This window comes from Candoia aspera, chromosome 2 (assembly GCF_035149785.1).
Source record: "Candoia aspera isolate rCanAsp1 chromosome 2, rCanAsp1.hap2, whole genome shotgun sequence".
NCBI classification, from domain to species: Eukaryota; Metazoa; Chordata; class Lepidosauria; order Squamata; family Boidae; genus Candoia; species Candoia aspera.
The window spans coordinates 155,886,214-155,913,504 of record NC_086154.1 but is presented as its reverse complement, the minus strand read 5'-3'; the positions used below and the strand labels follow the sequence as shown (position 1 = coordinate 155,913,504).

The following is a 27,291-nucleotide window of genomic DNA, read 5'->3' as shown; positions in this document are numbered from 1 at the left end:
GATACGGGCCTAGGGAATTTTCCATTTGCCCATGTCACAAAACTTTTGATTTCCAGCCTGGACCCCAAGCACGTTTAAAATGGATGCTGCTCCTTCAGCTTTAGTTTTTATTCTTTTAATGTGTATATTTGCATAATAATGTATATTTTCTCTTTTGAAGAGCTAAGAATTTAGTATGATGGTTGGGTCACAGAAATTTTCTAAACTTCAATAATCAAACTTTTTTTCTGTAAATTTTGATGTTTGGGTTCATAATTTTGATGCTATGCATCTATGCTTCTTTCTAAGCCTGAAATCTGAGTTGTTTCTTCCTTGCTTCTTAATGTCATGGTTTTTAGTTATTTTAATGGAGCATTTGTTAAATTGGCAGTGAAGAATGAATAACTGTATCTTCTTTGTAAAATTTTTGGCAGCAGATTAACTATAAACTGAAGTTTTCAGCTATTTGTAGTTAAATGTCCAATTTCCCAGACAGCTCATAAAAAGAAACTAACAATGGATCCTGCATGCATTTTCTGAGAATTGGATTCCACCTTTAAGAAAGAGAGATTCTAGATGTTACCTAAAGAATGTTTTTCTATTTTCCTTTCTGTTTCCTGAGAACAGAAAGTCAGGTAGGTGAACATACTACAGAGCCAATTCCTACCAGAGAGATGTCCTCTCTCCTAAACACACCTACTCCATCTATGTTTTGGGTGGACTTCTTCTGCCACCATGTCCCCCAGCTATTCCCACGAATTGCCATGGAGGAACAGTTCCAGAAAACGAAAGGTTAGGCAAATGAAAAACATCTCACAACTAGTTCAAATGCTGGGGTTGGGGACAGGGAAGGGATTTTTATAAGTAGTTATAGCTTAATACTGCACATTTTAATGTTATTAACATATTGGTGGCCATTTCTGAGAAAGAGAAAATACTAACTCTCTGCCACCATCTATAGATTTTACAGATCTTTGCCAAACATATGTATATGAGATGGGTGACCATATAAATTTATTGAATGAATGAATGAATGAATGAAGGCCTGCCTGCTCTATTATGGCTAGGTGGTACCAGAACTGCCATCCACTAGTCCTTGAGAACACAGAAAATGACACCAGCATAAAATTTGCTGCCCCAGTGGCATGATGTTGGCCAATGGTGCTGTACAGGAAGGGCACAGTGAATCTTGATGGATTCCCCCAAGTTTCTTTTCCACCCCCAAATCTCATCAGCTGACAGGAAGCATCCACCAATCACTCTCCTTAAAGTGGAAAGGATGGGTATGGAGGAGGAGGTGAGTTTTGACATATGATAGGTTTAGTCATTCCTTAAAACTCACTCTGGTTTTGCACTAGTGGTTTGAACAGATCATTCAAAGTGTACCTGCACAAAAGTAATTGAAACACTAAACGTATGTTCAAGAGGAGATGAATAGTGCTTAACCCCGGGTTTCTTCTGGAACAGCATTACACCAAGTAGGGTAGCCCAAGGATCAGAGGAGAGAAGGTGTGTCCACGCCAGGATGATTCCACCCATTAGGTTCACCTGACTATGCTACCAATAGAATGGCCAGAGAAGCACCATGTCAGTTTGTATCCATGGCAAACCTATGTTGGGATATGAGGAAAAACACTGCTGTACTTTATAGAACTATGGCTAAGGGTGATCCTCAAGTGTGGACTGAGGATCAGATGAAGACAATCTCATAAGGACACAGCAGAAAGAAGTTGCCAGGGAACTTCAAAAGAAGGATAATGAATAACTGCAGTGTAAATACATCCACAGATTCAGTGGCAAAACACATCTCGGACAACTTCAGGAAGCTTGGGAAAAAACCTTTTCCTGAAACCTTGGAGAGATGCTTGATTAAATGAATCAATGGTCTGACTAAGATCCATTCAACTTCGCTGAATTAAAATGTTCCCCACTCGTCCCTGAATCAGCCCCAAACAATGCTGGCATAAACATTGCTGTCCCCTTGCCAATCTCTATTCTGCCTCATTATCAAAGATAACCTAATTTCTAAGTGTGCAAGTAATTATAGATAAGCTGACTGAGTTTTGGCTTTGGTGTCATCCTGTTTCAACATGTCACCAGACAGCAGGAAACTTCCTCCAGTCAGGGCACCGGACCAGGAATGAGGTATGTTTGATTTTGGGATTCAGCCTGGGATCCCCTCGGCTGTTTACCTGCCCTCTTCCCATAACCCATTTTGGCATTAGTGAAGTTAAAATAGGCTGACCATATTTCCTTGAGACAAAAACGGGACATTGGGATGGCAAAACGGGATGGGGTTAAACTTACATAATATTCTGCATTCACGAAAAAGACAATAAAAAATGTTATCGACAGTAAGCTGGGAAGGTGCAGGAGGGGGAGGTGCGGCAATGGTTGGGTCCAGAGAGGCTGGTGCAGGGGGTGGCGTTGGGTGGAGAGGTTGCAGGAGGGCTGAGGGTGGTGGCGAGCTGGGACGGGAGGACAGGAACGAGGCGGCAGGAGGCTGGAGAAGTGCAGGAGGGCTGAGGGCAGTGGTGAGCTGGGATGGGAGGACAGGAACGAGGCGGCAGGAGGCTGGAGAAGTGCAGGAGGGCTGAGGGCAGTGGTGAGCTGGGATGGGAGGACAGGAACGAGGCGGCAGGAGGCTGGAGAAGTGCAGGAGGGCTGAGGGCAGTGGTGAGCTGGGACGGGAGGACAGGAACGAGGCGGCAGGAGGCTGGAGAAGTGCAGGAGGGCTGAGGGCAGTGGTGAGCTGGGATGGGAGGACAGGAACGAGGCGGCAGGAGGCTGGAGAAGTGCAGGAGGGCTGAGGGCAGTGGTGAGCTGGGATGGGAGGACAGGAACGAGGCGGCAGGAGGCTGGAGAAGTGCAGGAGGGCTGAGGGCAGTGGTGAGCTGGGATGGGAGGACAGGAACGAGGCGGCAGGAGGCTGGAGAAGTGCAGGAGGACTGAGGGCGGTGGCGAGCTGGGATGGGAGGACAGGAATGGAGGACTCTAGTGAATGGTTGTCCCCAACAACCTGTTCCTCTCTGGCACGCCCTTTTATTTTATTTTCTTCCTGCCATTTTGGCCTGAGAGCCAGTTGGCTTCTTTTCTGCTGGGCATGCTTTTCTAACCATCTTCCACTGCACTGATTGGCGGGAGCAACTCTTCCTCTTGCTCACCGCCGTTCAGCTGTTCCTGCAGTTCCCACTCTAGGTTTCCTGCCAGATTGAGAACTACCGCCAATGGGTAAGTCAGCCTCCTTTTCAATTTCAATTTCAATTTTTTCCTGCTTTTCCCAATAACAGGTCCAACATTTTTAAAAAACGGGACAAAATTGACATTTATATTAAAATGAGAGGAAATGTCGTTTTAAGATAAAGGTTGGGAAATGTTTAAAAAATGGGACTGTCCCGTTCAAAATGGGATGTATGGTCAGCCTAAGTTAAAATAATGTGAAATAAAGAAGCACTGGGGAAACATCAAGGTAGAAACACTCCAGAAAGGAGGGATGCAGACCCTGCCATGGTCGTGCAACTGATAGACTCTTCTAGAGTGGAAGAGCTGCTAACTTGATTAGCTGTGGAGCAGCTGATTTCTTTCTTACTTTCTCTCTCTCTCTCTCTCTGTGTGTGTAAGAGAGCAAAGAGGAAGATTTTATGGAGCGAGGGAAGATCCATTACCATGGCAACAAGCAGATGAACATTACAGAAGCCCAGGTGAGGAGGGATGGTTATGAAAAGGCAGGCATCACCCTAATTCACACAGTAGATAAATGAGGGAAGAGGGGAAACACATTCAGACTTGCAAGATTTTGTTCCTGTAGCCAATCTTAATAAAAGTAGCTTTAGGCCTACATGGTGTCTGTTTCTTGGTCTGGTCTACTCTGTGCGGCTGACATTGGGGGAGAAAGAGAAGTTACTGAAAGAGGTGAGTGCATTTATTTTCTTATACGTTTTATAAGTAATTAATGATATATTGGAAAACTGTAACCTCCATGACATTTTAGATCCGTTGTTTATTTATTTGTATGTTACTATTTGTAATTTACCTTTTTATTCTTTGTATATGTCTTTTATCTCTTCTTATTGATATTCTTTTTTTTAAATCTCCTTGTTTAGCAGCTACCTCATTTAGGGACCATTCTCAAATATGACAGTAATAGTAATGTTATGTAGAATTTTAGGCTTTATTATTAGCATTTTAATAAAGGTGATAATAGCATTTTAGCATGGCATCAATGCCTCCTTTTGAAGTTTAGGAAACCATGCTTTCCTCTGAGTCAAAACCATTTCCTTCAATGTGCGAAAACTAGCCTTTTCAGCAACCAAACTATAGGAGTATATTCTGAAGTCCTTGATTAAAGTTGCAAGTGTTAAGAAAGAAACAAGCCTGGGTGGGAAAGGAGGATATACAACATATTTTAAGGACGTCTGTCTTTTCTCACATCTAACAAAACGAAGCCTTTATTGCACATCAATGTCTTTTATTGTTTGATTTGTTGCTTTCTGATGCATCACAAATATCAAATGTATGGAATCATTTGTACATTATATTTGTACTTGACCCCTCCTTAATAAACACTTTTGCTTTGTCTGAAGTACTTGTGGTTCATATCGTTGGGGGTGGGGGTGGGGGAGTGGGGGTGGGGGAGTGGGGGAGTGGGGGTGGGGAGAGGTGCGAAAAAGCCACTTTGCAATCGGGTGTTTGTCTCTCAAATTCAGGGACTAGGTTCTTTCCAGCTCCACACCAGCTCGGATGCCTGAGTTTTATGGGCAACAATAATAATATAAAATTCATTTTCTGACCAATGCGGGAACTTAAACCAAATTTTGTGTGCCTCACAACACATGCTGGAGTGAAAATAATGTTGGTGTTGCTGCATGACAGAACTTCATCTAAATGAGACGGCAGCAACCGGCAATCTTCGCTGTGCCTCTCTGTCTCGCTCTCTCTCTCTCCATCATGTGTTCATTTAGCGACCATTTCGCTTCCAATTTAAGGAATGGATTGTGGTTGCTAAAGGAGGAGAAGGTGTGATTTAAAAAAAGGACAGCAAAAAAAAAAACCTGACAGATACAGGGAAAAAGTACAAATTACCCTTCCCCCCCAACACTTCTTTCCCAAATAAAATAGTGGGGTAAATAGATTTTACGTGCCTTGGGACAATATCAGAATAAGAGGAAAAATACTATTTTACACCAGTAGAGCTAATGAAAATGTAAGCCAGTCTCATTCATGGGCTGGGGATGAAATATACAATGCCATGGGAACAAAGGGTACGGTACTGTGGCAGCACTTGTCTGGGTGTGGAAACTAAGCAGAGTCAGGCGTAGGTAGTATTTGGATAGGAGACCACCAGGGAATTCCAGGGTTATGGATTGAATGGGGAAGCTGACAAAACATCCCAAGAGGCAGCAGTGGCAAAATACTTTCCTAACACTGCCCAGAAAACTGCATGGAATCATAGGCATCATCAGGGGAGGGGTCAAAATCTGCAAGAGGGCTGGCACAGCACCCTGATCCAAGCCACACCCTTTTGCACATGTCTGTGTTAGAGATGCACATGCAAAAGGAGCAGGGAAGGTGAATCTGCATCCACCACATGGAGGGGGCTGGAGGAGTCACTAGGAGGTGGGCTTGACCCTGGGACATCTTTACCTTTACTTACATACTCCTGTCTCAGAAATATGAGGTGGTGTTCAGTAAATAAGAAACAGTAAATCATACAATAATAAAATATCAGTTTAACAATATTAAAATACTGGAAGTAATAATATTTTTAAAAACTTAGAAAGCCATCTGTTTATGTAAAAGCTTTGTTCGTTTTTAAAGAATAGCTAAAGTACAAAATAAAAAATACAGAAAAGCTGGAATATAGAACTAAAGAAAAAAGACAAAACTATAAAAGTGCAAATAGACAGAAAAAAGAAAGTGACTTCCGACTTTCTCCAGTACAGATATAGATAAGTTTACAAATATAATCTCTTACCATTAGTTAAACATTAGTAACATTTTTCTATCAAAACAAATCATTCAATCACTAAAACCCAAAGTCAAAGCTTCATTTTTTTCTATCATAAGCAAGTAATCTAAAAGTGGTTACCAAGTAGAGATAAATCCAGGAACAGTATTTTCTTTTATTAACGCTATTCACTTTGCCATTTGGGCCAAATCCATTAATTTAATAATCCAATCTTCGACTGTAGGTATTTGTGGATCATTGTGCATATAAAAGTCTTGCGGCTGTAATCATATATAAAAGCAAAGACCCACATTGTTTCTCAAGCTCCTTCTCCATCAAACCCAAGAAAAACAGTTCTGGTTTTTTTTGTAAATTCACTTTGAGGATCTTTTGAATAGTAGTACATATTTGGCCCCAAAACTTTTTGGCCTTCTCACAAAAAAAGTTTGTGTAAACATTTCCAACAAACATTCATTACATCATTATACATTTCTGACAACTTGCCAGGGGTTAGATACCAATGATACATCATTTTGTAAAAATTCTCTTTTAAGTTATAGTTCAAAGTAAATTTCAAACCTTTGTTCCACATATTTTCCCATTGCTCCAACATAATATTATATCCAAAGTTCTTAGCCCATTTAATCATACATTCCTTGACATGTTCATCTTCCAAATTCATCTGTAACAACATTTTATACATCTTTGTAATGACATGTTCATTGTTTGTACAAAGTTCCATTTCAAATTGGGTTGTTTCATTAACAAACTTAAAGTTCTTTTTGTCCACTTTAAAATGTTCTAACAATTGCGCATAAGTAAACCAGTGGCATGTAAAACCTTCCAACTCTAACATTTCCCTTGTTTTAAGTTTCTGTTCACCCTCTTCAAAATTTAACAAATCTTTATACTTTAACCAACTTCTTCCCACATTTTCTCTTCTGACAAATGCTTCTTGAGGTGACAACCATAATGGTATATTAGGAGACAGTCTTACTTTATATTTGTTCCAACCCCTCAGTATGGCACTCCTGACAAAATAATTTTTAAAATCCTTATTAACTTTGACTTCATCATACCACAAGTAGGTGTGCCACCCGAATCTCGGTTCATGTCTTTCCAGCTGTAATAATTTTTTGTTGTTCAAATTTATCCATTCCTTCATCCAAAGCAAACAACAGGCATCAAAATACAATTTTACATTAGGCAAACCCAAACCTCCCTGTTCTTTGGCATCTTGTAACAATTTATATTTAATTCTTGGTTTCTTGCCTTGCCAGATGAACTTTGAAATATCTCTCTGCCATGGTTTAAATGGTAAATCTGTCGACAAAATCGGTATAGTCTGAAGAAGAAACAATATCCGAGGCAAAACATTAATCTTATTGACAGATATTCTCCCCATAAGAGACAATCATAATTGTCTCTCTTTTGGGGAGAAAGCTATATTCAATAGCTTTAGAGATTAGCCTTTGTTTTCAGCTGACTAGTGTACTTTAAAATGCCTGGTTTCCACTTATCCCGAGTTTATGACAGGTATTAACACTGACATTGGACATTGAGACAATGTTGAATAAATGTTATATTTGTCCTTACTGAGTCTGTGAGGACTGACTTAAATATGCAAATTACCACCTTGTGGTTTTGGCCAGTAAGTGTATTAGTATGTGCAAAATAGTCCTTAGAACAGGTATGGTAGTCTTTTAATTACTGTATGTGGATGAATTATATATCCGCTCAGATGGTAAATGTTTGGGACTGGAACTGTGCTGATTTTTTTACTCTGGAAAGAGATGGGGGAGAAGAAATGCTCCTTCTGGGGATGTCATGATTTTCCTGGAACTCAGGGTATTTTTGTTCATCATCATCACCATCACCATCACCATCACCATCATCATCTTAGCCCTTAAGTATGATTACAAAGGCCACATACTCAGGGCCTTCAATCAGTTGTTTGCTCCTGAAGGAACTTTTTTGGTTAGCTGTTGTCATGTTCACCATTTCAATGTTCTGTTAACATCGTAACGTTTCACATGTCAAGCCGTCAAGCCGTGTCTTACATGATTGCACGTTCGCTGGTATTTTCCATTATTGCTGTGTTCTTTATTTCGCTACTTCGGAATGTATGTTTGGGTTTCCTACTCTATTCAAGGTTACTTTCCCAGGCCGATGTAACGGTTGCTGGCACCTGGGAGGGGGTGGTTGCTAACGAGCGCTTGGGGCGGGACTGGGTTGGAAGCAAGGCTTTTAAGTTTGTATTTGGCGCGCTTTTGCTCATTCTCAGCTTTCTCTGTATTTGCATACTATTCCTTTAATAAATCAGTTATCTTTAAGCCCGAGCTTGTGAGACTGAGTATTTGGGATTAGGCAACCATTACATAAAGCTGAGAATCATTTAAAACATCTTCCGCTAGCCCCATCCAAAGTTTGGGTAACGTGGAGTGCTAGCGATGACAGAACCTCAACTACGCGAGAGTGAGGGGAGCGAAGAGGAGCCAGACTCGACAAAGACCCTGGTAGCTCCGACCTCGCGAGCCCAAAGGGCAGCCCGTCGAGAGAAGCGGGATGCCCAATTGGATGAACTATTGCTGGCGGTGCAGGGTGCCACAAGGGGTGAGCGTCAACCCGAGGTGGAAGCAAGAACGGGGAGGGAATCACCCCAGCCATCCTGGGAACATGAAATCCCCTTATCACCGAGGGTAGTGGTGACCACTTGACCCCTAGAAGAGCCCATCACCTCTGCCCGCATGAAGGCAATAGAGGACAAAATGGACATGATAGTGACCCTCCTGAAGGATATTCCCAGAGGGTCGGGGTCCCTACAGGAAGATTGGGAAGAAGATCCCTCCCAGCTGGCTTATCCGAGAGAGAGGTCCCCGTCACTCAGGGGAAGAAATAGGACTCGGGCTTCCCGACAATCGAGGGGAAGGGAGTCGAGAGCAACGAGGGAGCGACCACCACTGGGGGCTCGACGTGCGTTGACGTTTGCGGAGCCATCGCAGCCGGCGGAGCCGATGAGAACCTTTCCACCGTTTGGGGTAAAGTTTGATGGCGACCCTACCATGCTCTCTTTCTTCATTACCAATGCTAGACATTACATGGATGATTGGGGGCGATGTTTTCGTTCAGAGCAGGGCAAAATTAATTTTATTGCCAACAAATTGAAGGGGGGGCAGCGGATTGGTATGTGCAGTTATGCCAAGCAGAAGCCACGGAGTTAGAGGACTTTGATGAGTTTCTGTGGGCCCTAAAACAGCACTTTGAAAACCCCTTGGCCCAAGAGAGAGCAAAAAACGCCTTGAAAAAACTTTATCAAGGAACCCTCTCCGTCGCAGACTACGCTTTGGAATTTAAAGCCCTGGCGGGAAAGGTGGAGGATTGGTCCCAGTCGACTCTAGTGGAAATGTTTAAACAGGGATTGGAGGTGGAGGTCCTCCGGTGGGCTTTGTGTCGGGACGACCCCAAGATGTTGTATAGGTGGATTCAGTTGGCAGGCAGCGCGGAAAACGCTCTACAAACGTTCGCCCAGAGCAAAGAACTGAGGCAAACCAGAGTTAGTAAGGGGGCTCGTGCCCCTGGATTTTCAAGCTGCCCGAAAACGAAAAGTTGGGAAGAGGAAAGGGAACGACGATTTGCGAAAGGTCAGTGCCTAAGATGCGGGAAAGAAGGACATCGTGCCACTTCGTGCCTGAGACGCAGACCGGAAGAGCGGCCGGCGAAAGTGCCGGGAAAATCGCCAGCATTACCGCGTAAGATGAGAGCTGCCTGCGCAGAAGTCGACCCTGCAGAACTCCTATTTGGAGAAGAGGAGGAGGAATTGCATTTCGACCAGCTGGCGGGAAAAGGCCACCACCTGCTCTGAAGGGCGCCGTTGGGCAGGTGGAAGAAACCGGGTGCGACCACGATTCGGTGAGTGGGAATTTTCCTACCCTGACTGTCAAAGTGAAATTGGGATCTAGAACCAAAACTGTCGAAGTCTGGGCTATGCTAGATTCGGGCTGTTCACGTTCGCTAATGCATCCCGATATTGTAGCTGCCTTAGAACTGCCCACGTTCCCTTTGCAACAGCCAATGATCTTCACACAATTGGACGGAACTATGGCTGGGGGAAAAGCGGTCACTCACTCCACAGGACTGGTGGCTTTGCAAATGGGTACCCATTGGGAGAAATTACCTTTTGTCATAGCTCCAGTGAGGGGTCCTTTAGTCATTTTGGGAATGCCTTGGTTTGTACAACAAAACCCTTTTATCAACTGGCTGCATAGAACTGTAACGTTTGCTGATGGATTTTATAAAGCACCAGAAAAAGACTTATTGGAGGACATTGAGGGTGGACGGGTGGCTACCACCACTGTACAAACACTTGAACCCCTAGAAGGACTGCCCAAGCAATACCAAGATTTTGCAGATGTGTTTGGAGAGAAGGAAGCAGATCGCTTACCTCCGCACAGAAGGACAGACTGTGCCATTGAATTTCTGCCCAATGTGAAATTACCTCACCCAAAAATCTATCCCATGTCTCCTAAAGAGCTGGCCACGCTGAGGGAATTCATTGATAAAAATCTAGCCAGGGGTTTCATTGAGCCGGCAAATTCCCCGGTGGGGGCACCGGTCCTCTTTAGACCAAAACAGGATGGGTCTTTGAGGCTATGTACCGATTTCCGCGGGCTCAATGCCGTATCAATATTAAATAAATATCCTTTGCCCCTCATCAAAGATATGGTATCACATCTGGCCAAGGGCAAAATCTTCTCGAAATTAGATTTAAGGGAAGCTTACTTTCGCATTCGTATAAGGGAGGGGGATGAGTGGAAAACCGCGTTTAACTGTCCTCTTGGGGCTTTCCAATACAAAGTGTTGCCTTTTGGTCTGTCTGGGGCACCTGGGGTTTTTATGCAACTTATCAATGAGGTCTTGCATGACCACCTATTTAAGGGGGTTTTGGTGTATTTGGATGATGTGTTAATTTATACTGAAACCATGACAGAACATATTCACTTGGTGCGTCAAGTGCTTGCTAAACTAAGGAAAGCAGAGTTGTATGCTAAACTCTCCAAGTGTGCTTTCCATCAATCACAGATTGATTACTTAGGATATAGAATTTCAGCAGAGGGCATTGAGATGGACCCTGCCAAGGTTGAAGCCATTGTGGCATGGGAACCTCCCCGCACCAGGCGGCAATTACAAAGTTTCCTTGGATTCGCCAATTTTTACAGGGCATTGCTCAAAATTTTGCTGAAACTGCCCTTCCCCTTACTGAACTACTAAAAACCAAAGCTCAAGGGGATACGCGGCGCTCCAAGAACCCAGGCGCGCTCCTTAAATGGACCCCAGCCTGCCAACAAGTGTTCGAGGCGCTCAAACAAATCTTCACCACTGAACCCATTTTGCAGCATCCTAACCCAACTAACCCTTTTGTAGTCCAAGTGGATGCCTCCGACTTCTCCATTGGAGCAATTTTGCTGCAAGCGGACCAATCTGGCACTCTAAAACCCTGTGCTTACCTCTCTCGCAAGTTTACAGAAACAGAGAGAAGGTGGCATGTTTGGGAAAAAGAGGTGTTTGCTGTCAAAACAGCCTTGGAAACATGGCATCACTTACTAGAAGGGGCTTCCCACCCTTTTGAGGTGTGGACTGATCATAAGAACTTAGAGGCATTAAGCACCAGTCGTAAACTCAGCCCCAAACAACTTCGATGGGCCGAATTTTTCACTCGCTTTGATTTCACACTCAAATTTATACCAGGCAGGAAAAACTTTTTAGCAGATGCCTTATCACGCAGACCCCAAGATGCTGGCCCTGGGCCAACGATACAGGGTACTGTATGGACTGAAAAGCAATTGAGTTTGGCAGCTGTAACACGCAGTCAGACGCGAGGGCAACAGGCTCAACGCCAGACCGCTCCGCCTCCCTCCCGTCCGGCGCGTCTGCCAATTCCAGCAGACTTGAAACAACAGTTGCTTCTCCACCTTAAATCTGACACTTGGTTACAAGCGAATTTAAACACTGTAACTTTTACTGAGGACTTTGCCTGGCGAAACGATCGTCTGTATGTCCCTGAGGCTTTATGAAAGACGATCCTCCAGCGGCTGGACATTTTGGGTACCTTAAAACCTTTCACCTCATCAGACGTCAATTCTGGTGGCCAACTCTTCTCAGGGACCTTAAAACTTATGTGGCCGCTTGCCCTGTGTGTGCAACAACCAAGCGCAAACCTGGCAAGCCTCAAGGCTTTCTACAACCTGTGGCAACCCCTGCCTACCCATGGCAGGACATATCCATGGATTTTATTGTCGACCTCCCACCCAGTCAACGGAAAACAGTCATTTGGGTAGTAAAGGACTTTTTCTCCAAGCAAGCGCATTTTATCCCATGCGCTTCCATCCCCACCGCGCAACAGCTAGCACGCCTCTTCCTTGTACACGTGTACCGGCTCCACGGGATCCCCGCCCCGTTTGGTGAGCGACAGGGGCTCACAATTTACGTCACAGTTTTGGCGGGCATTTTTGAAGCAGCTTGGCACCAAACAAGCACTCTCCACTGCGTGGCATCCAGAAACGGATGGATCTACTGAAGCTGTTAACTCCACACTGGAACAATATTTACGGGCATTCGTCAATTATCAACAAGACAATTGGGTGGACCTCCTTCCTTTTGCTGAAGTTGCCTACAACAATGCTGTACATCAAAGCACTGGAGAAGTTCCTTTTAAGACTGTCTTTGGTCAGGAGTTCGTTCCAATACCCGAACTCCCACACCCACAATCACTGCCAGCCTCTCTCACTGACTGGGCTAAAACCCTACAAGCCTCATGGCACAACATTCAACGAGCCCTTTCTCATGCCCAAACCACCTACAAAATACATGCGGATGTTAAACGGTCCCCCCAACCTACGTACACTGTGGGAGATAAAGTCTACCTCTCCACAAAATTCATCAAATCATCGCAACCCTCGAAAAAACTTGGTCCTAAATTTGTTGGTCCTTTTCCTATTATTGCGCAAATTAACCCTGTGACTTTCAAACTTGACCTGCCCCACAATCTTAAATGTTTGCATCCTGTTTTTCATTGCAGCCTCCTCAAGCCATACCTGCCGTCGGACCGCTGGCATCCCCAACCGACCTCACCAGCCCCAATTATGATCGATAACCAACAACACTTTGAGGTCAGGGAAATCCTTGACTCATGCCGCCAGCGTTCCACGCTGCAGTATCTCATCCGTTGGAAACATTTCCCTCATCCTGAGTGGGTTTCTGCTCACGATGTTCGCTCCCCCGACCTGGTTGGTCGTTTTCACTCTGCTTATCCAGACAAGCCGGCTCCTTAGCTATTATTTTTCTAGGGGGGCGATATGTCATGTTCACCATTTCAATGTTCTGTTAACATCGTAACGTTTCACATGTCAAGCCGTCAATTCGTGTCTTACATGATTGCACGTTTCCTGGTATTTTCCATTATTGCTGTGTTCTTTATTTCGCTACTTCGGAATGTATGTTTGGGTTTCCTACTCTATTCAAGGTTACTTTCCCAGGCCGATGTAATGGTTGCTGGCACCTGGGAGGGGGTGGTTGCTAACGAGCGCTCGGGGCAGGACTGGGTTGGAAGCAAGGCTTTTAAGTTTGTATTTGGCGCGCTTTTGCTCATTCTCAGCTTTCTCTGTATTTGCATACTATTCCTTTAATAAATCAGTTATCTTTAAGCCTGAGCTTGTGAGACTGAGTATTTGGGATTAGGCAACCATTACAGCTGTGACCTGCTAAACTTGTCAAGGAAGCTAGAAGCCCTATACCCAGATTCTATCTCCGGTAGCCTAAAATGAACCTTGTAATCAGATCTTCATTTGGCAAAGAGCAGGTCTTCTCAAGCCCTAGTGCAGAACAGGCAATTCATTCTTAATAAAGGCCATAAATTAATTAAGCAAAGGCTGAAGTTTCCTCATGTTAACTCTTTCCACTAATTCACTTACAAGAGGCTCTTTAACAACTTCCCTCCCAGGATGACCAAAAGAAAAGGGTTCTGGCAGGGTCCCCCCACCCCTTCACCCTTCAGCTGCCACCACTTTATTCTGCTGCTCTATTTACACTGGGAGAGTGTTGTAGGGATAGGGGGAAAAAAACCTTTGCATGAGGATTGGAGATTTTGGAGGCCAGATGGGGAGAATTCCAATGCTGGATTGTACCTAAAGAGGTCCAGTTGTCCACTGAAGGACATCTGTGGACCAGGTAATGTTTAACCTCTTTAAATTAACAGTCACTGGGCCTCTTGTTAATACAGCCTTGCTTTATGCTGAGGGGTTACCTGCTCCCTTTAACCTACATCGAAAATGAAGTTTGTGACTTAGTCAGGTTTCTGAAACAAGGAATCAGGACAAAAAGAAGGGTGTCCTCACAAAACACAAAAGTATTTATGAGCTAGTGAAGAAGGAGGGCAGGTGATTCCCTCTCCTGCACAGAAATATTGGGGGTGGGTGGGGTACTTTCAGCCAAGCACAGCACAAAAATAACCCTTCTCTATCCTGGTCTCATACCCGTGGCTTTGGGGGAGTCTAGCAAACCAAGCCTCCATCCTGCCCCATAGGCCTGGCACACCCATCTCAATACCAGAGGGGCGAGCAAGTTCCTGCATGGCTTGAAGTCCCGGCAGAGTTCCTGGTGCCCTCGCCATGACTCCCAGCAGAACTGTGCCAGATCATCCCTGTGTTGAGCACTCAGGGAATCTCCCTTTAAAGATCAACAAAGTCAGAGAGCAGGGCTGAGTTCCTCTGGGCGGCTCCCGTTGGTTGACATCGAGCCAACCAGCCTGGCGAGCAGTGCAGAAACAACAGGTACAGCATCAGCACTGAGAAGGGGGAAGTTGCTTGTGTAATTCGGGGGATTATATAAGATCTGGAGAAGTCCAGGCAGCCGGATACTCCAGCACATCCATCGCTTTCAGGAGGGAGGTGAGTGCTCATTTTTTTAATGGGAGCATCTGGGATGGGCATCAAGAGGGAGCGCCAGCCATCAGATTGCTGCTCTCAATCCTCGCAGTCTTTCCTTACAGTCCCTGTAAAAGATGTAAAAGATGATTGTAAAAGATGATGACTAGATGATCTTTGCCATATTTAAGCTGAGACCGTGGGAAAGCTACTTGACATCCATTGCAGGAGTATCATATAATAGTACCGTATGGCAGCTTTCCTCTGTGGCTTATTAAGCAGATCTGAGGCTTTCTGAGCCCCCAAGGTTACTCCTACCTCTAGTAATGAAGCTGAACCAACAAGGCAGGGAAAGCATGCAGATCAGGGCTCCTGAAACTCATCCCCTAAATAAGAACTTTGCTCTGGGTCACATGGCTGGGAAGGATGGGGGTGCTTAGAATGAAGGCGCGGACAGTATTCTGAGCAGCTGCTGAATGGCCTGTCCCATAGATGTGTGTTGGAGGCATTTTTTCTGGATTTGTTTCCCTGCAGCCTCTGCCTGGATCTGGCCCATTTTCAAACCTGTTTTTCTTCTGCCAACTTCCTCCCCCTCCGACCAACAAGTTTGATCCCCCTTTTCCTGTTTTCAGGGAGTTAACTGCTGCAAGCCAGCCAGCCAGCCAAATAGACAGAGTTCTGAGTCTCTTTACCTAAATTTTTGCTAACATTCCACAGGGCTAGAAAGAATAAAAAAGATTTCTGGAACCTTTAGGAGGAGTACAACTCCTCCATCTTCCAAGAATAAGTTGGACAAACCTTTATAAGATGTGTTTTCATCTGGTTGGACTGTGTGTCAATTTGTTTCTTCTTTAGCCCACGGAGGCCCTGTTTTAAAGCAGCCACTGCCTCAAGTCTCCTGGCTAAGGCTTTGGTGGAAAAGAGAAATGCAGGTAGGTGTCATCTCTATATAAATGATACTGTATTTCTGTCCCAATCTCTGGATGATTTCAGTCAACTGGCGTGTCCCCAAAGGGTTTGCAAGCTTCCAATTTTCACAGAATTGTTAAACAAGATGCTACAAAAAATGGGATGGAAAAGAAATAAGAAAGTCTAAAATCAGGCTAGACATTTAGGACAAGAGACCTTCAAGTCAAAATAATTCTTGATCCCACAACACTAGCTATTTGGCATTGATGGTATCAAAGCACATCCTTTCTTTAGGGACTAAGGAAATGGTTTCTCCCTCTCCTAGCTCCAAATCTGTGAAAATGCAAAGACCATTAGACGGTCTGGTTGTTGTCCTGAGTGATGGACACAGATCCCTTGGCCTGCTAAGGAGCAGGAACTAAGAAACAACACAACCTTTCTATCACCAAGGCTGCAGAATAATTTGGATGGGGGCTCTAGCTCTGAAGTCACTTAAGCTGCTTTGTGCAGGATTACCTGCAGGATGAAAGGAATGGTAACTGCTTACTGTCGGAGAGCTCTGGAGAGCTTAAGCCAACCCACAAAACAAGTCATATTGCCTTCTATTTGTCACAGATCCTTCAAGCAGGCAAAACAAACACACCCAGGGAAGGAGAAAAGCCATAAAATTACCCACCCAGCAAGTCATGTGTGTAAATTCCATGCATTTGTGATCACAGGGAATCAGCTTTCAGATTACGGTTTTGCAAAAGTGATGATTCCTGATCATGTGAAACCATCTTGGACATCCATGGGCCATGACCTGTGACGCTGCAGAATACAGATGCTGTAGAACCCTAGAATGAAGGGGTGACTAAAGACTATCATAGCTGCCAAAACAAAGGGGGGAATTAGAAGTTGTTGCTGTATTTAAGCTAGATGTGCTTCCTGACTGGGGAAAAAATTGTTCACAAAATGGAAGAAAACTAGAAATTTCTGTGTCTGATAGAGCTTTATTTCTGTAGAGATGATGATTTCTGGATTAAACATCCTTGCATATATCTCATGTTTGCCTAAGTAACACCCCCCCCCCGCAATTCCAGCTTAGTATTACTTTTGGAAAATATTGGAGTGTGAAGGACTCTGTTCATAGCTGCATGAAAACTGGTAAAACAATTATTCCATATTCATCAACTTGGTTTGCTGTGTATTTTCAAAGAAATTAAAATTGTTTCTTCAATATGACTACTCTAGACACAAACTTCCATACCTGCTGAAAGTAAAAAAAATGCTCCATATATGAGAAAGACACCCAACCATTTGTAAAGTCCTAGTTACTATGCAGTTAACATCATACACCTATGAAGAAGCTACATTCGGTGCACCCATCACGATTTTAACTGCAGTGCTGTTAACTGAAAAGAAAAAAAGTGGAGAGCATTGTATCAGATACTGCTAGTTCCACTATTCAGAACTGTGTGGTCTGGAAATAGAGGCCTTTTTTATCACTTGTGGGATTCACCCTGTGGATTAGAATTCCCTTATGGGGGAACGTCCTGTTGGATCATATCCTGGGTCTCTGTGTTTCCCGCACTGGGAACTCAGATGCCTCCGAGACACAGAGAAGGACGGTCTTCTGGCTGGCTGTTCCCAGTCAGAGATATTCTGCTTTTGAACCACAGACGCTCTACATAGCTGCCGTGTTTAATTATTATTGTCTAACAGACTTATCCTCCAACAGTGTAGCTCCATTTTTCCAAAGCTCATTTGGACAAACGTATATAACCGTATATTATGATAATTATAGTTAATTAAGTTTTGTTTATTCCGTTAGAGGTGTACTCATGAGTAAAGGAAACTGGGTGGGGCGTAAATTTGATGAGCAAGTACTGTTTGGCACTAAGGTAGAAGTAGGCAAGCTAGTGTAGGCTACTAGTCTAGCCTAGTTCCAGATTTGGGTTGCCATTGGCCCATTGGAATGGAAAGGCTGGGTGGATTCACCTTAAAAAAGTACCACAGTCCTTATTGTTTGTTGGTCAACTTGGGCAGAAGAACTGCTTTTGGATATATTACATTATGTTTCAAAATAATTTAAATTATATTTGTATGGATCCAATCTGCATTGCAATCAGTCGGGCTTGTCAGGTATAACTAATATCAGTCCTAGGGATTTCAGTGGGATTACCCTACATATGACTAAATTTGGGTGATAACGTTCTTGTTACAGACATTGAGGTTTAGCCTATGTGAACTCATGCACAAAAAAAAAAAAGCAAGAGAAGGGACTGCATAAAACTCATTTGCACTCATTTGATCATTTGGTTGCCCCACCCAATCAAAGCATTCTATTTAACATTTGGAAAACCTGTTCCCTAGTGTGAACAAGTGATCTTACTTGTGTGAGGCCTGGCAGTCAGGGTCCAATCAGCAGAGTGGGTCTCCTTTATTATAGAATGTTCCACTCCATCAGTAGAAAGTTTGGCAGGCAGAAAGCTATTTACAATCTCAAACAGTGTGAGCATAAAATCCAATTTATAGATATCCTGTCTGTGTTCTGGTCACTTCTTGAATTTCCTTGTGGAGGAAGGGAAGAAAGAATCCATCTCCTTCCATGATTCTGCTTTGAGGGAAACCAACAGCACCATGAAGGAGAGGAGAGCCCTGGGGAAAATCTGCCTAGTTCTTTCACATCAGAATAAATAAGGGCACTAAATGTTGCTAGTCGTGCAGAAGAGAAAGAGGGCAATCACTTATCGGAGGAAAAATAAAACAAACGAATATTGTTGCCTTGCTCTTTTTTTCTTTTTTAAATGGCATATTGGCATTTGACTATTTAGTATATCTCTACCCACCTACTCTTTTAAAAAATGTATTTATGCCATTGACATATGCCTTTTGGAAAATATAGTCAAGGCAGTGTACCCTAATTTAAAATAAAATAACAAAGAAAAAGCACAAAGTGTACATTCAGCAAGAGATAAATCTTAAATCATTTCTGAAGCAGAGGAAATAGGGACAGACAGTTCTAGATCTGAAGGAACAGCATCCCACACCTGGGGAATGATGCTTTCTAAACTCTTCAGGAGAGCAAAGGGACCTCCATCTTCTGTTGCAAGACCAGCCTCTGCTTTTTCGGCAGCTTCCCCATCTGAACCTCAGACTGAGCCAGTGTGAGCCTTTGGCACATCCTTATCACATACAGTGGCTCAGAAGGGAGATAAGAACCATCCTTACAAACATCAGAGAGATTACCTCAGGATGAGGAAGGGGTGGCTTCTTCAGCTGATGTCTAACAAAAAGATGAGGACACTTCTGAAGCTCATCTAGTCCACACTTGGCCAATCCAGCACTCCTCAGTGATGCTGAATTACAGTTCCTCTGATCCTGGACAGAAAAAAACAAAATGAAATTCACTGGGTAAATCCTTTGATTATCTCAGGGGAAAATGTGGATCAAATATTGAAAGTGGGGGGGATTGTTCCACAGCTGGAGAAGGTTTGGGTAGGTGACCAAAAAATAGGTGCCCAGGTTGGGTGTAGGCCACCTGTAGCTGCAAGGAACTCATCAAGGGCAGTCCTGCACCCAAAGTATTACGGGAATCTAATCTGAAATCGAAGTGTATATAAGAAAAGTCAACATTATACTGGGAAGGACACAGCTGGTGTACTAATTTAAAGTGATATCTGGCACTTTTGGTCACAACTGGCACTTTAATTTGAGGAGGCAAGGCTGAATTCAGTACAGATGTCATATAGAGGAGTGAATTGTTCAAATGAATACACAGCACTAAAGTTTAACAAAGAATGAACTCCCTGGGTCTGCACTCAGGCAGTGGCCTAGATAACTGTGTGTACATTGCCACCTTACATGTTCCCCCCCCATCATGGCAGGGGAGGGGCTGGTTTCCTTGCTTCCAAAAAGTGCAGCCTGGCTTGACCAGGGACCTTGGCAGGGTGCAGAAATTCTGAATGAGGACAATGCCAACACTTGCCCTAAAGTACCATTTGACAGACTCATGGGAGTTGCCGCCCCAGGAAAAAGGTGGACATTCCTGGCCCACCTGCTTTCTTAGCAGATTCCCAGCACGATGGGGGCAGAGTCCAACAAACAGGCTGCCCTTCTGATTGGCCTTCAGGCTATCTGTGTGGCCCAGCCCGCTATCATTTATTTATTTTTCCTTCCTCTTTTTCCTTTTCCTCACCTTGCAGGTGCCATAATCATAGGTTGTTCTTCACACCACCAAGAGGATGTTCCTGATATGGCTGGGACTTGTGCCAATGATGGGTTTTTGTGTCAGCACAGGCCACGCAGGTAAGATTTGAGCCAGATTGCTTTCTCTTCCAGGAGACCACCGGACTTGGACAAGCAACGTAGTATTTTAACCAAACTGCTTGGATAAAAGGCAACTAGGCTGGAGAAAGGCAGAGGCAGCAGGGATGGGTGGAAGGAGATGGCAAATGTGTCCCTTGCTCCGATGAGACTCCAGCCATGGTTCCCCGTGCATATTGGAGAAACTGAAGCATGTCATTTTCTTTTTCATCATTATCTGTCTGCTATAGACTGCAAGGATTTTGACCCCAGCATTCTAGGCAATTGGCTGATTCACCCTGACCTTCTATTGGTCAGCTTTTCCCAATCTTGCACCTTCAAGATGTGCTGAATCTTAGGTCTAAAAAAACATGCTGGCTGGAGCAGAGGGGCTTGTAGTCAGACAGAGCACCAGGCTGGGGAAGCTTGGCCTGGGCTGCCTTTAGGTCCTGCCCGCTGGATTCAGCACAATGTTCCTGTCCCACCCCATGGCCCATCTTAGTGCTGAAGTGCAGGGCATGCTGAGAAAGAGCAAGATGTGGGGCTGTGCTCTGTAGCAGGGGGCATTTGGGAAGTTTACTACTTTGGGATCAGCTCCTCCCTTTCCACTGATCTAATTCCAGGTGGTTGAATGGAATAATGAATCTGACAGCAATTATGTTCACCCATTGTTACATGGAAAAAAGGAACTATAGCTTACTGAGTTGATTGATCAGATGAATTTGCAGAAGACAATGAGCCATAACTAAATCACACAGGCTGGATCTGCGGAACATGCTAGGCTAAAAAATGGCTGGCTGCTTTGTTGTTACTATTATTTAGATTTGTATCCTGCCTTTTCTCTAGGAGCTCAGAACAGCTCTTACTTCTGGGGTGGGGTGTCCCTTCATTTTATTGCTCATAACAACAGTCCTGTGAGGTAGGTTGGACACAGCTGGCCCAAAGTCACCTGGTCAGTTTCCATGGCTGATAAACTTCTACTTGGATGATAGACTTGTACTTCTTAACCACTACACCATATTACCTTTCATAGCCACACACAGGTTCAAGCATATTGTGGGAGCACAGCCAGTATCAAGAAACACATTGCTGAAAAAAAAAAGATGTATCTGCTATGACTGGTGTACTTGACTTGGTCCAAAGAGTTAGTCCTACCCATGATTGGGCCCCCAAAAGTAGAATTCATAGTTTGATTTAATTAGGCTTATGGTGCAAATTCTACTCAGTTCAATGAGACTTCCTCCCTCCCCTTTCATAATACCAATTGAACCACAGAGGTTTTGAGCAAAGTAATGTGGCTTAATTTGGATCACCGCAATAGTCATCCAGTCTGTAAGCAGGTATAAGGTAAAATTATCCTCTTTGTGTTTTGTCATTTGAGCATATGAACTACTCCTGTTTTTAAAAAACACATTATTTTCTTTCACAAAAAAATTGCTTATCGTTTCCTGTGCATTGAATATGTTTGGGTTTTAGTTGAAGTTCAATTTACTGGTTAATTTTACCAAAGAAAGGTACAACAAAGACATTTCAGTTTGGGGGGAGAATATTAATGGCAGAAATGTTCATTGCCAAGAACTTGCTGTTTTCTTGTTATATTAAAACTGTGCGGTGGGATGGGGATTCAACTTGGTTGCTGCTTGGACCTTAACTTTGTCTTTCAGAGAAGAATTTCATCAGGAAATCCTGCTAGCTATAACACACACACATACACACAAATGGTCATTTCCCAAGAGAATAATGCACTTCTTTCTGCTCCACAGTCCACCGTATCTTCATGATGGCATTACAAAACACCTGGCTCCATCCCAAACTCCCTCCGTGTTATTTGCCAGAGATTCCAGTTATTTGTGCAGATGCAATTTCATTCAGAATGCTTAATCCAAGAGCTTGTAACCCACGTGAACCTGTGATCATTCTTTGGCTGCCTCATCTCTCTAATTGTAATATCTCAATCCTACTGTTTTCAGGTGACTTGGTATTCCGTATGGACGCTGTGATTGAAATCCTGAATGACGTGGAACTCCACTTGAGAGGGACCCCAGACCTAACTGCAGCAGAGCTGTACCAGGAATTGGAGTTTTGTAAAAGTACATTTTGTCAGTTTGTTCTTGGTCCAGTGACTGCCATGACCTTGGGCTTGCCTTACTTGAGTGAGCCAAAGAAAGCATTCTTCAAAAATCTGGTGAATCATAGAGTTGATGGCTCTCTGGTGGAACATGGGGTAGTCTTAACTCCTGATGGAACCACAGTTTCATTTGGTCCTTTACTAACTGGAATAGCAGCTGGATTCAAAAAGAGATACAAGTTGACTCTGCCTGGTACACCTTTGGCCACTGGTCCTCCAAACAGTTCTGGGGAAGAATCACACCTTTCTCTGGATCCCCTCTTTTCCACAACTCTTGCAATGGACCTTGGAATGGCCTTTCTCCTCTTTTACTCTAAGCAGACCCAGGTAGCCCTGGGGCCAAATGGCTGCTGGGATAATATCTCTGCACCCCGTACCTTTACCTTAATGGGTCCTCCCTCATATATGCCTGATGCTGTTATCAATGGTGCAATGGATGGCCTTATTCTGGGCACTTACGTGGCAGAGAAGGTTGATCCACCATTCAATATCAGTGTTCTGCTGAGTGACTATTATGGTTCTAAGGGCCTGGACGGGGAAGGAAAGATCCGGAGCAACTTCCGCAGAAGAAATTTTGCAGCACTGCTGAGTAAAGAAAAGCTACAGGAGCAGGTAGAGAATGCCCTGCGCCTGCTCTGGAAGATGAATGAAGCCAGCAACCTCTTTGAAGAAATCACAGATGAGGAACTGACATTTCTGACTAAACAGGCTGTTGATGAGTTCACGATGTTGTATGTAGGTACGTCACATGTTGGTCAGAAAAATAGACATCCTGATAGGATCATTTGGCTTATTGCTGCTGTCTAATCTTCTAAGTTGCTCAGGTACTGCATTGCTGGTAATAAGTTCAAATGAGGTCATTCGTTTTATTTACTTGCAACACTTACAGGACGTACTGCCCTCTTCTTATAGCCCGTTCTAAGCAAACATCTCAGGACAAGTGAAGTATCTGCAGTGTCAACAGGTAGTTAAATGGAACCTCTCCTCAGGCTCTTCCACTATCCATGTAGACATGGAGGAATTAATGAAAAGTCACCGGCCTTCAGCCCACCGCCTGCCCCAATATGCTTCCTAGGCCCATCGCAATGCTTTGCTCTCTCATTCTTATTCCCTGACACAGTGACTCAGACTAGCACACTGCGTCTCACTGAGGGTAAGATACACAAGCAGTCACTTCAGGGGTTTGAGGTTGGCTGATTGGCAGGAGATGCTCATGGAATTTCTTCATCCTATTGCTGGCAGAATGCCAATGGGAACTCACAAGCAGGACACGAGAGCAAGCACGCCTCCTCCTATGCATATCTGTGGCACTGAGAGACACGTTACTCCTGATACTGTTTGTGCTACTTAGCTATAAAGAACAGGTGCCACTGATGACTTACCTTCTCTGGATTTGCCCAGTCCCACTTTAGAGCTGTCAAGTTTAGAAGCCATTGCCACATTTGGGGGTAATGATATCCATAGTTTGACCATGTGCTGTATGAAAAAGTACTGTCCATGGTTCAGCATAATTTGGGGGGCAACCTCCCACATTCTAGCATGTACAGGAGTTGGAAGCCTCCCTATCTATACTCTCTCTGTCGTACCTAATTCGATAAACATCTATACTTTCTTGCTCATCTCTGGACTCCTGCTACCACTTTGCCATAATATACTGGCAAATCAGCAATCGCCTGGCACTAATACTGCTCTCTCGTATGCTGAGATGCTTCCGGTTCTGCTCTTCAGCTCTGATGTTTTTCTCCCCGCTACCCTACAGAATGTCCTGCCATAATCCCACGATGCATGTGGGGGGCCCGACCTTATAAAGGAACACCAACCCAGCTTAAGCTGCCCTTGGGCTTTGTCTATATCCACCATACCAGCACCCCTTCTCAGCCGTGCCGAACCTTCTCCTCATGTGCAGCTGACATGCGGAGCATGCAGCGATTCCACCAAGATGACCGTGGCTGGGATGACATTGGCTACAGGTAGGAGTGTCTTTATGCAATAGGCATTTCCAGTTGAGAAAACTAGCAAGCTGGATATTTTAATAGCATTTTTATCAAATCATATTGTAGAACATATTTTGATACATTTAAACCATCCTCTCTCAACCTTTTGACCCTGGAGGAACCCTTGAAATATTTTTCAGGCCTTGGGGAACCCCTAACCAATCAGGCTCAAATATAGGCCAGAAGTTACAAAATTATTATATTTGTTTCATGTGCAGGCCTGTAGATATGCATTAACAGTGTTCTTAAACTAAAAATAAAGAATGAAACTTACCTCTTTAATGTGAAGTTGCCCGAATTTGAAATAATTTTTTAAATAAATCGTGATCTCCCAGGGAACTCCTAGTGACCTCTCACGGAACCCCAGCGTTCCACGGAACCCTGGTTGAGAAACCCTGATTTAAACTATTGAAAGCTGCTTCACAACATTTACAGTAGGGCAAAATGTAGTGAAGAGCTAAGTTCCAATTAACTCAGAGTTGAGAGCTAATTTAGTGTAGTGGTTAAGGCACCAGGCTAGAAACTGGGAGACCAAGTTCTAGTCCTGCCTTAGGCACAAAGCCAGCCTGGTGATCTTGGGCCAGTCATTCTCTCTCAGCCCTGGGAAGGAGGCAAGGGCAAACCACTTCTGAAAAACCTTGCCAAGAGAACTGCAGGGACCTGTCCAGGCAGTCGAAAAGGAAATTAGCCTCATAAGAGAAATTAAGGCTAAAACACTTCTCCTGATCTCTTGTTTTCTTTGTAAGGATCAAACGTTCTACCCAGGGAACACTAATCTGTAGTCTAAAATACTAAATCAAGGCAGAGCTTTATGGCCCATAAAACTGTGCTGGTAGGAATAACGTAACAGATCTGAAAACTGGGGGCAAGCGCCCAATCCCCTTCAGAAAATCCCTGAGAAAGTTGATTTTGCAGCCTCTTCCAAGGCTGAATTGACTTTATAAAATTATTCTGGTAGTTTAAGGCTTCTGTTGCTTCTTTTCTGGTTGAAGGAGAGGAGAGCAACATTACGGCAGATCTTAAAAGGGGTCTTTTATCCCATTCATGATGTGTTGGGCTCTCTGTTACATCTTTCCCAATTTGTCAGGATCATTTGAGTACTGTAATGCTCACAACTGGACCCAGGACTGAGTGCTGGACAGGGAGAGGTAAAGGGGGACCTGCTCTTGTTCCCCAAAGACTCCTTTTGCACTGTATTCCCCCCTCTTCCAAAACTTGGAAGTAGACACCTCTTTCTCAAGAACATCTCCAAATCATTGTGTTGCACCCTGGAAGAAGCTATAGGATGGAGGACAGTGGCTGACTTGTATGTTGTGATGTATGCAGTTAGCATCGCATCAGTGTGTTCTGTCATGACCATATGGCTCAGATCCCTTGCAAAATCTCTGTAGGTGATTTTTCCATGCCTTCCCGATTCCAAAGTGCGGTCAACATGACTCCCCACCCCCCACCCCCCGCAGTCAGGTGTATATGCTCTTATAGATTTATACGAGTTTAATTGGCCCTGAGAATGGTTCTAGTTCAGCCTTCCCATAACCCTACAACCTAAAGAAGTTGTATATTACAGCTGTTTTTTCACCTCCAGCCATGGGTCAGGCTGATGGGAATTGCTGATTCAAATATCAAAGCTCTAGGGGAAAAAAAATTCCTTGTTCATATTACATTGGAGCTCTACATATATTTGAACAACAAACTTCAATAGGTCAAAAGTGAACATAGATCAGTCATCTGCATGCCATCTTGCATTCCTCTATCAATGTTCAGTTTGAAGCTGCGACCCTATACATTTGTATCACGTGTTCCCATTTTAGGTGCACTAAAATATCCTGTAGATTACTGTTTATTTCTAGGAAAGCTCGTTTAAATGGTATTCACTTCCATATCTTTTTGGTTTTGAAAGTATATTTCTACACATTCAGCAAAACTGTACATTCTTCCGCCATTTTTATTTTTCCTAGAATTTTCTTTAAAGCGCATTTCTTTTTATATATGGAATGGGAGAAATTTCCAGGAGCTGTTTCCATGGCAGGAAGCCCCTTCCTGATGCTTCTCTTCTGTCCCTGCACAGCTTTGTTTTTGGCAGTGATGGGTACCTCTACCAAGGCCGAGGCTGGCACTGGGTGGGAGCTCACACCAGGGGCTACAACAGCAAAGGCTATGGCATCGGTTTCATCGGGAACTACATGAAGGTCCTCCCAGACCCACTTGAGCTGGAGCTGATGAAGAACAACTTCATTCAGTGCGCAGTGAAGGGCTCCAGGCTGCAGGCCAACTACACCATCCATGGACACCGGCAGATGGTGCCTACCTCATGCCCAGGAGACAGACTTTTCCAGGAGATAGAAACGTGGAAAGGTTTCAAAGTGAGATGCTTCAAAGGAAAGGATGGCGCTCAGCATTGTATCTAATGTGCAGCATGGAATCAAGATCCGAGAGAAAAGACTTTTACCTGAGTGCCCTTCTCAGACACCAGGGGGCAGCCCCGTCACACTGGCAATGAAGCAAGGGCTCCATGCAAATTCCTCAATTAAAGTACATTGTCAAAAATTCATGCACTTGTATTCTTTATTTAAACATTCAGGGTGGGAGCTGTGTGGAATATGAACATTCTGGGACAACAGTAGTAGGATCAGTGTGGAGAAGGCATGAAAGAGATGGAGAGATACTGCCAGAGCTGCAGAAAAACCCAAATCTGGCTTAAAATTAAGCAGCGGGCCCTCTGAGAAGGAGGGTGACTTTTGTGCGCTCTTGAACCCCAGTTTACAAGAATTCCTGTCAAATACATGAGGAAACAACAGCCCAGAGTCTTAAAAAAGGTTAATTTTGAAAAAGTTTAAAATGGGAAGAAAAGGCAGCAATCACACTGATGGATTTCCAGATAAAATAAATAAAATCAATTTTTACCTGTGTCATGGGTGGGACCTAGGATTTGAACACACACACAGAGTTCCTCATAGACAGGGTGGCTTGAGAGAGAGAGAGAACATCTGAATCACATCCTTAGATCAGAAGAGATCGTTTTCTCCTTGCACTCAGATCCCTAGAGTATCCCCATTGGTAAAAACCACTGATTTTCAATAGCACCGTTTTTCACTTATTTGTCCAAAACAAACATGTTCATCTTTTGCT

General features: G+C 44.0%; 1 protein-coding gene across 2 annotated transcripts; it reads left to right on the top strand.

Moving 5' to 3' along the window:
* Nucleotides 1-14,781: 14,781 nt before the first annotated feature.
* Nucleotides 14,782-26,713, top strand: PGLYRP2 (peptidoglycan recognition protein 2). Of its 2 annotated transcripts, XM_063294468.1 has the most exons (5): nt 14,782-14,868; nt 19,941-20,043; nt 22,011-22,907; nt 23,928-24,138; nt 26,231-26,713. In XM_063294468.1, the coding sequence occupies exons 2-5, from the start codon at nt 19,980-19,982 to the stop codon at nt 26,568-26,570; spliced, it is 1,512 nt and encodes a 503-aa protein (XP_063150538.1). In that variant the 5' UTR covers nt 14,782-14,868; nt 19,941-19,979; the 3' UTR covers nt 26,571-26,713. The 2 variants fall into 2 exon arrangements, with proteins under 2 accessions (XP_063150538.1, XP_063150539.1); XM_063294469.1 differs by lacking the exon at nt 14,782-14,868 and having other exon boundaries at nt 19,905-20,043.
* The last annotated feature ends 578 nt before the right edge of the window (nt 26,714-27,291 follow it).

Coding starts and splice junctions, on each gene's coding strand:
- PGLYRP2 (XM_063294468.1), top strand. CDS start 19,980: ATGTTCCTGATATGGCTGGGACTTGTGCCAATGATGGGTTTTTGTGTC. Junction 20,044..22,010: donor TGTCAGCACAGGCCACGCAG/GTAAGATTTGAG, acceptor TACTGTTTTCAG/GTGACTTGGTATTCCGTATG. Junction 24,139..26,230: donor TGGGATGACATTGGCTACAG/GTAGGAGTGTCT, acceptor GTCCCTGCACAG/CTTTGTTTTTGGCAGTGATG.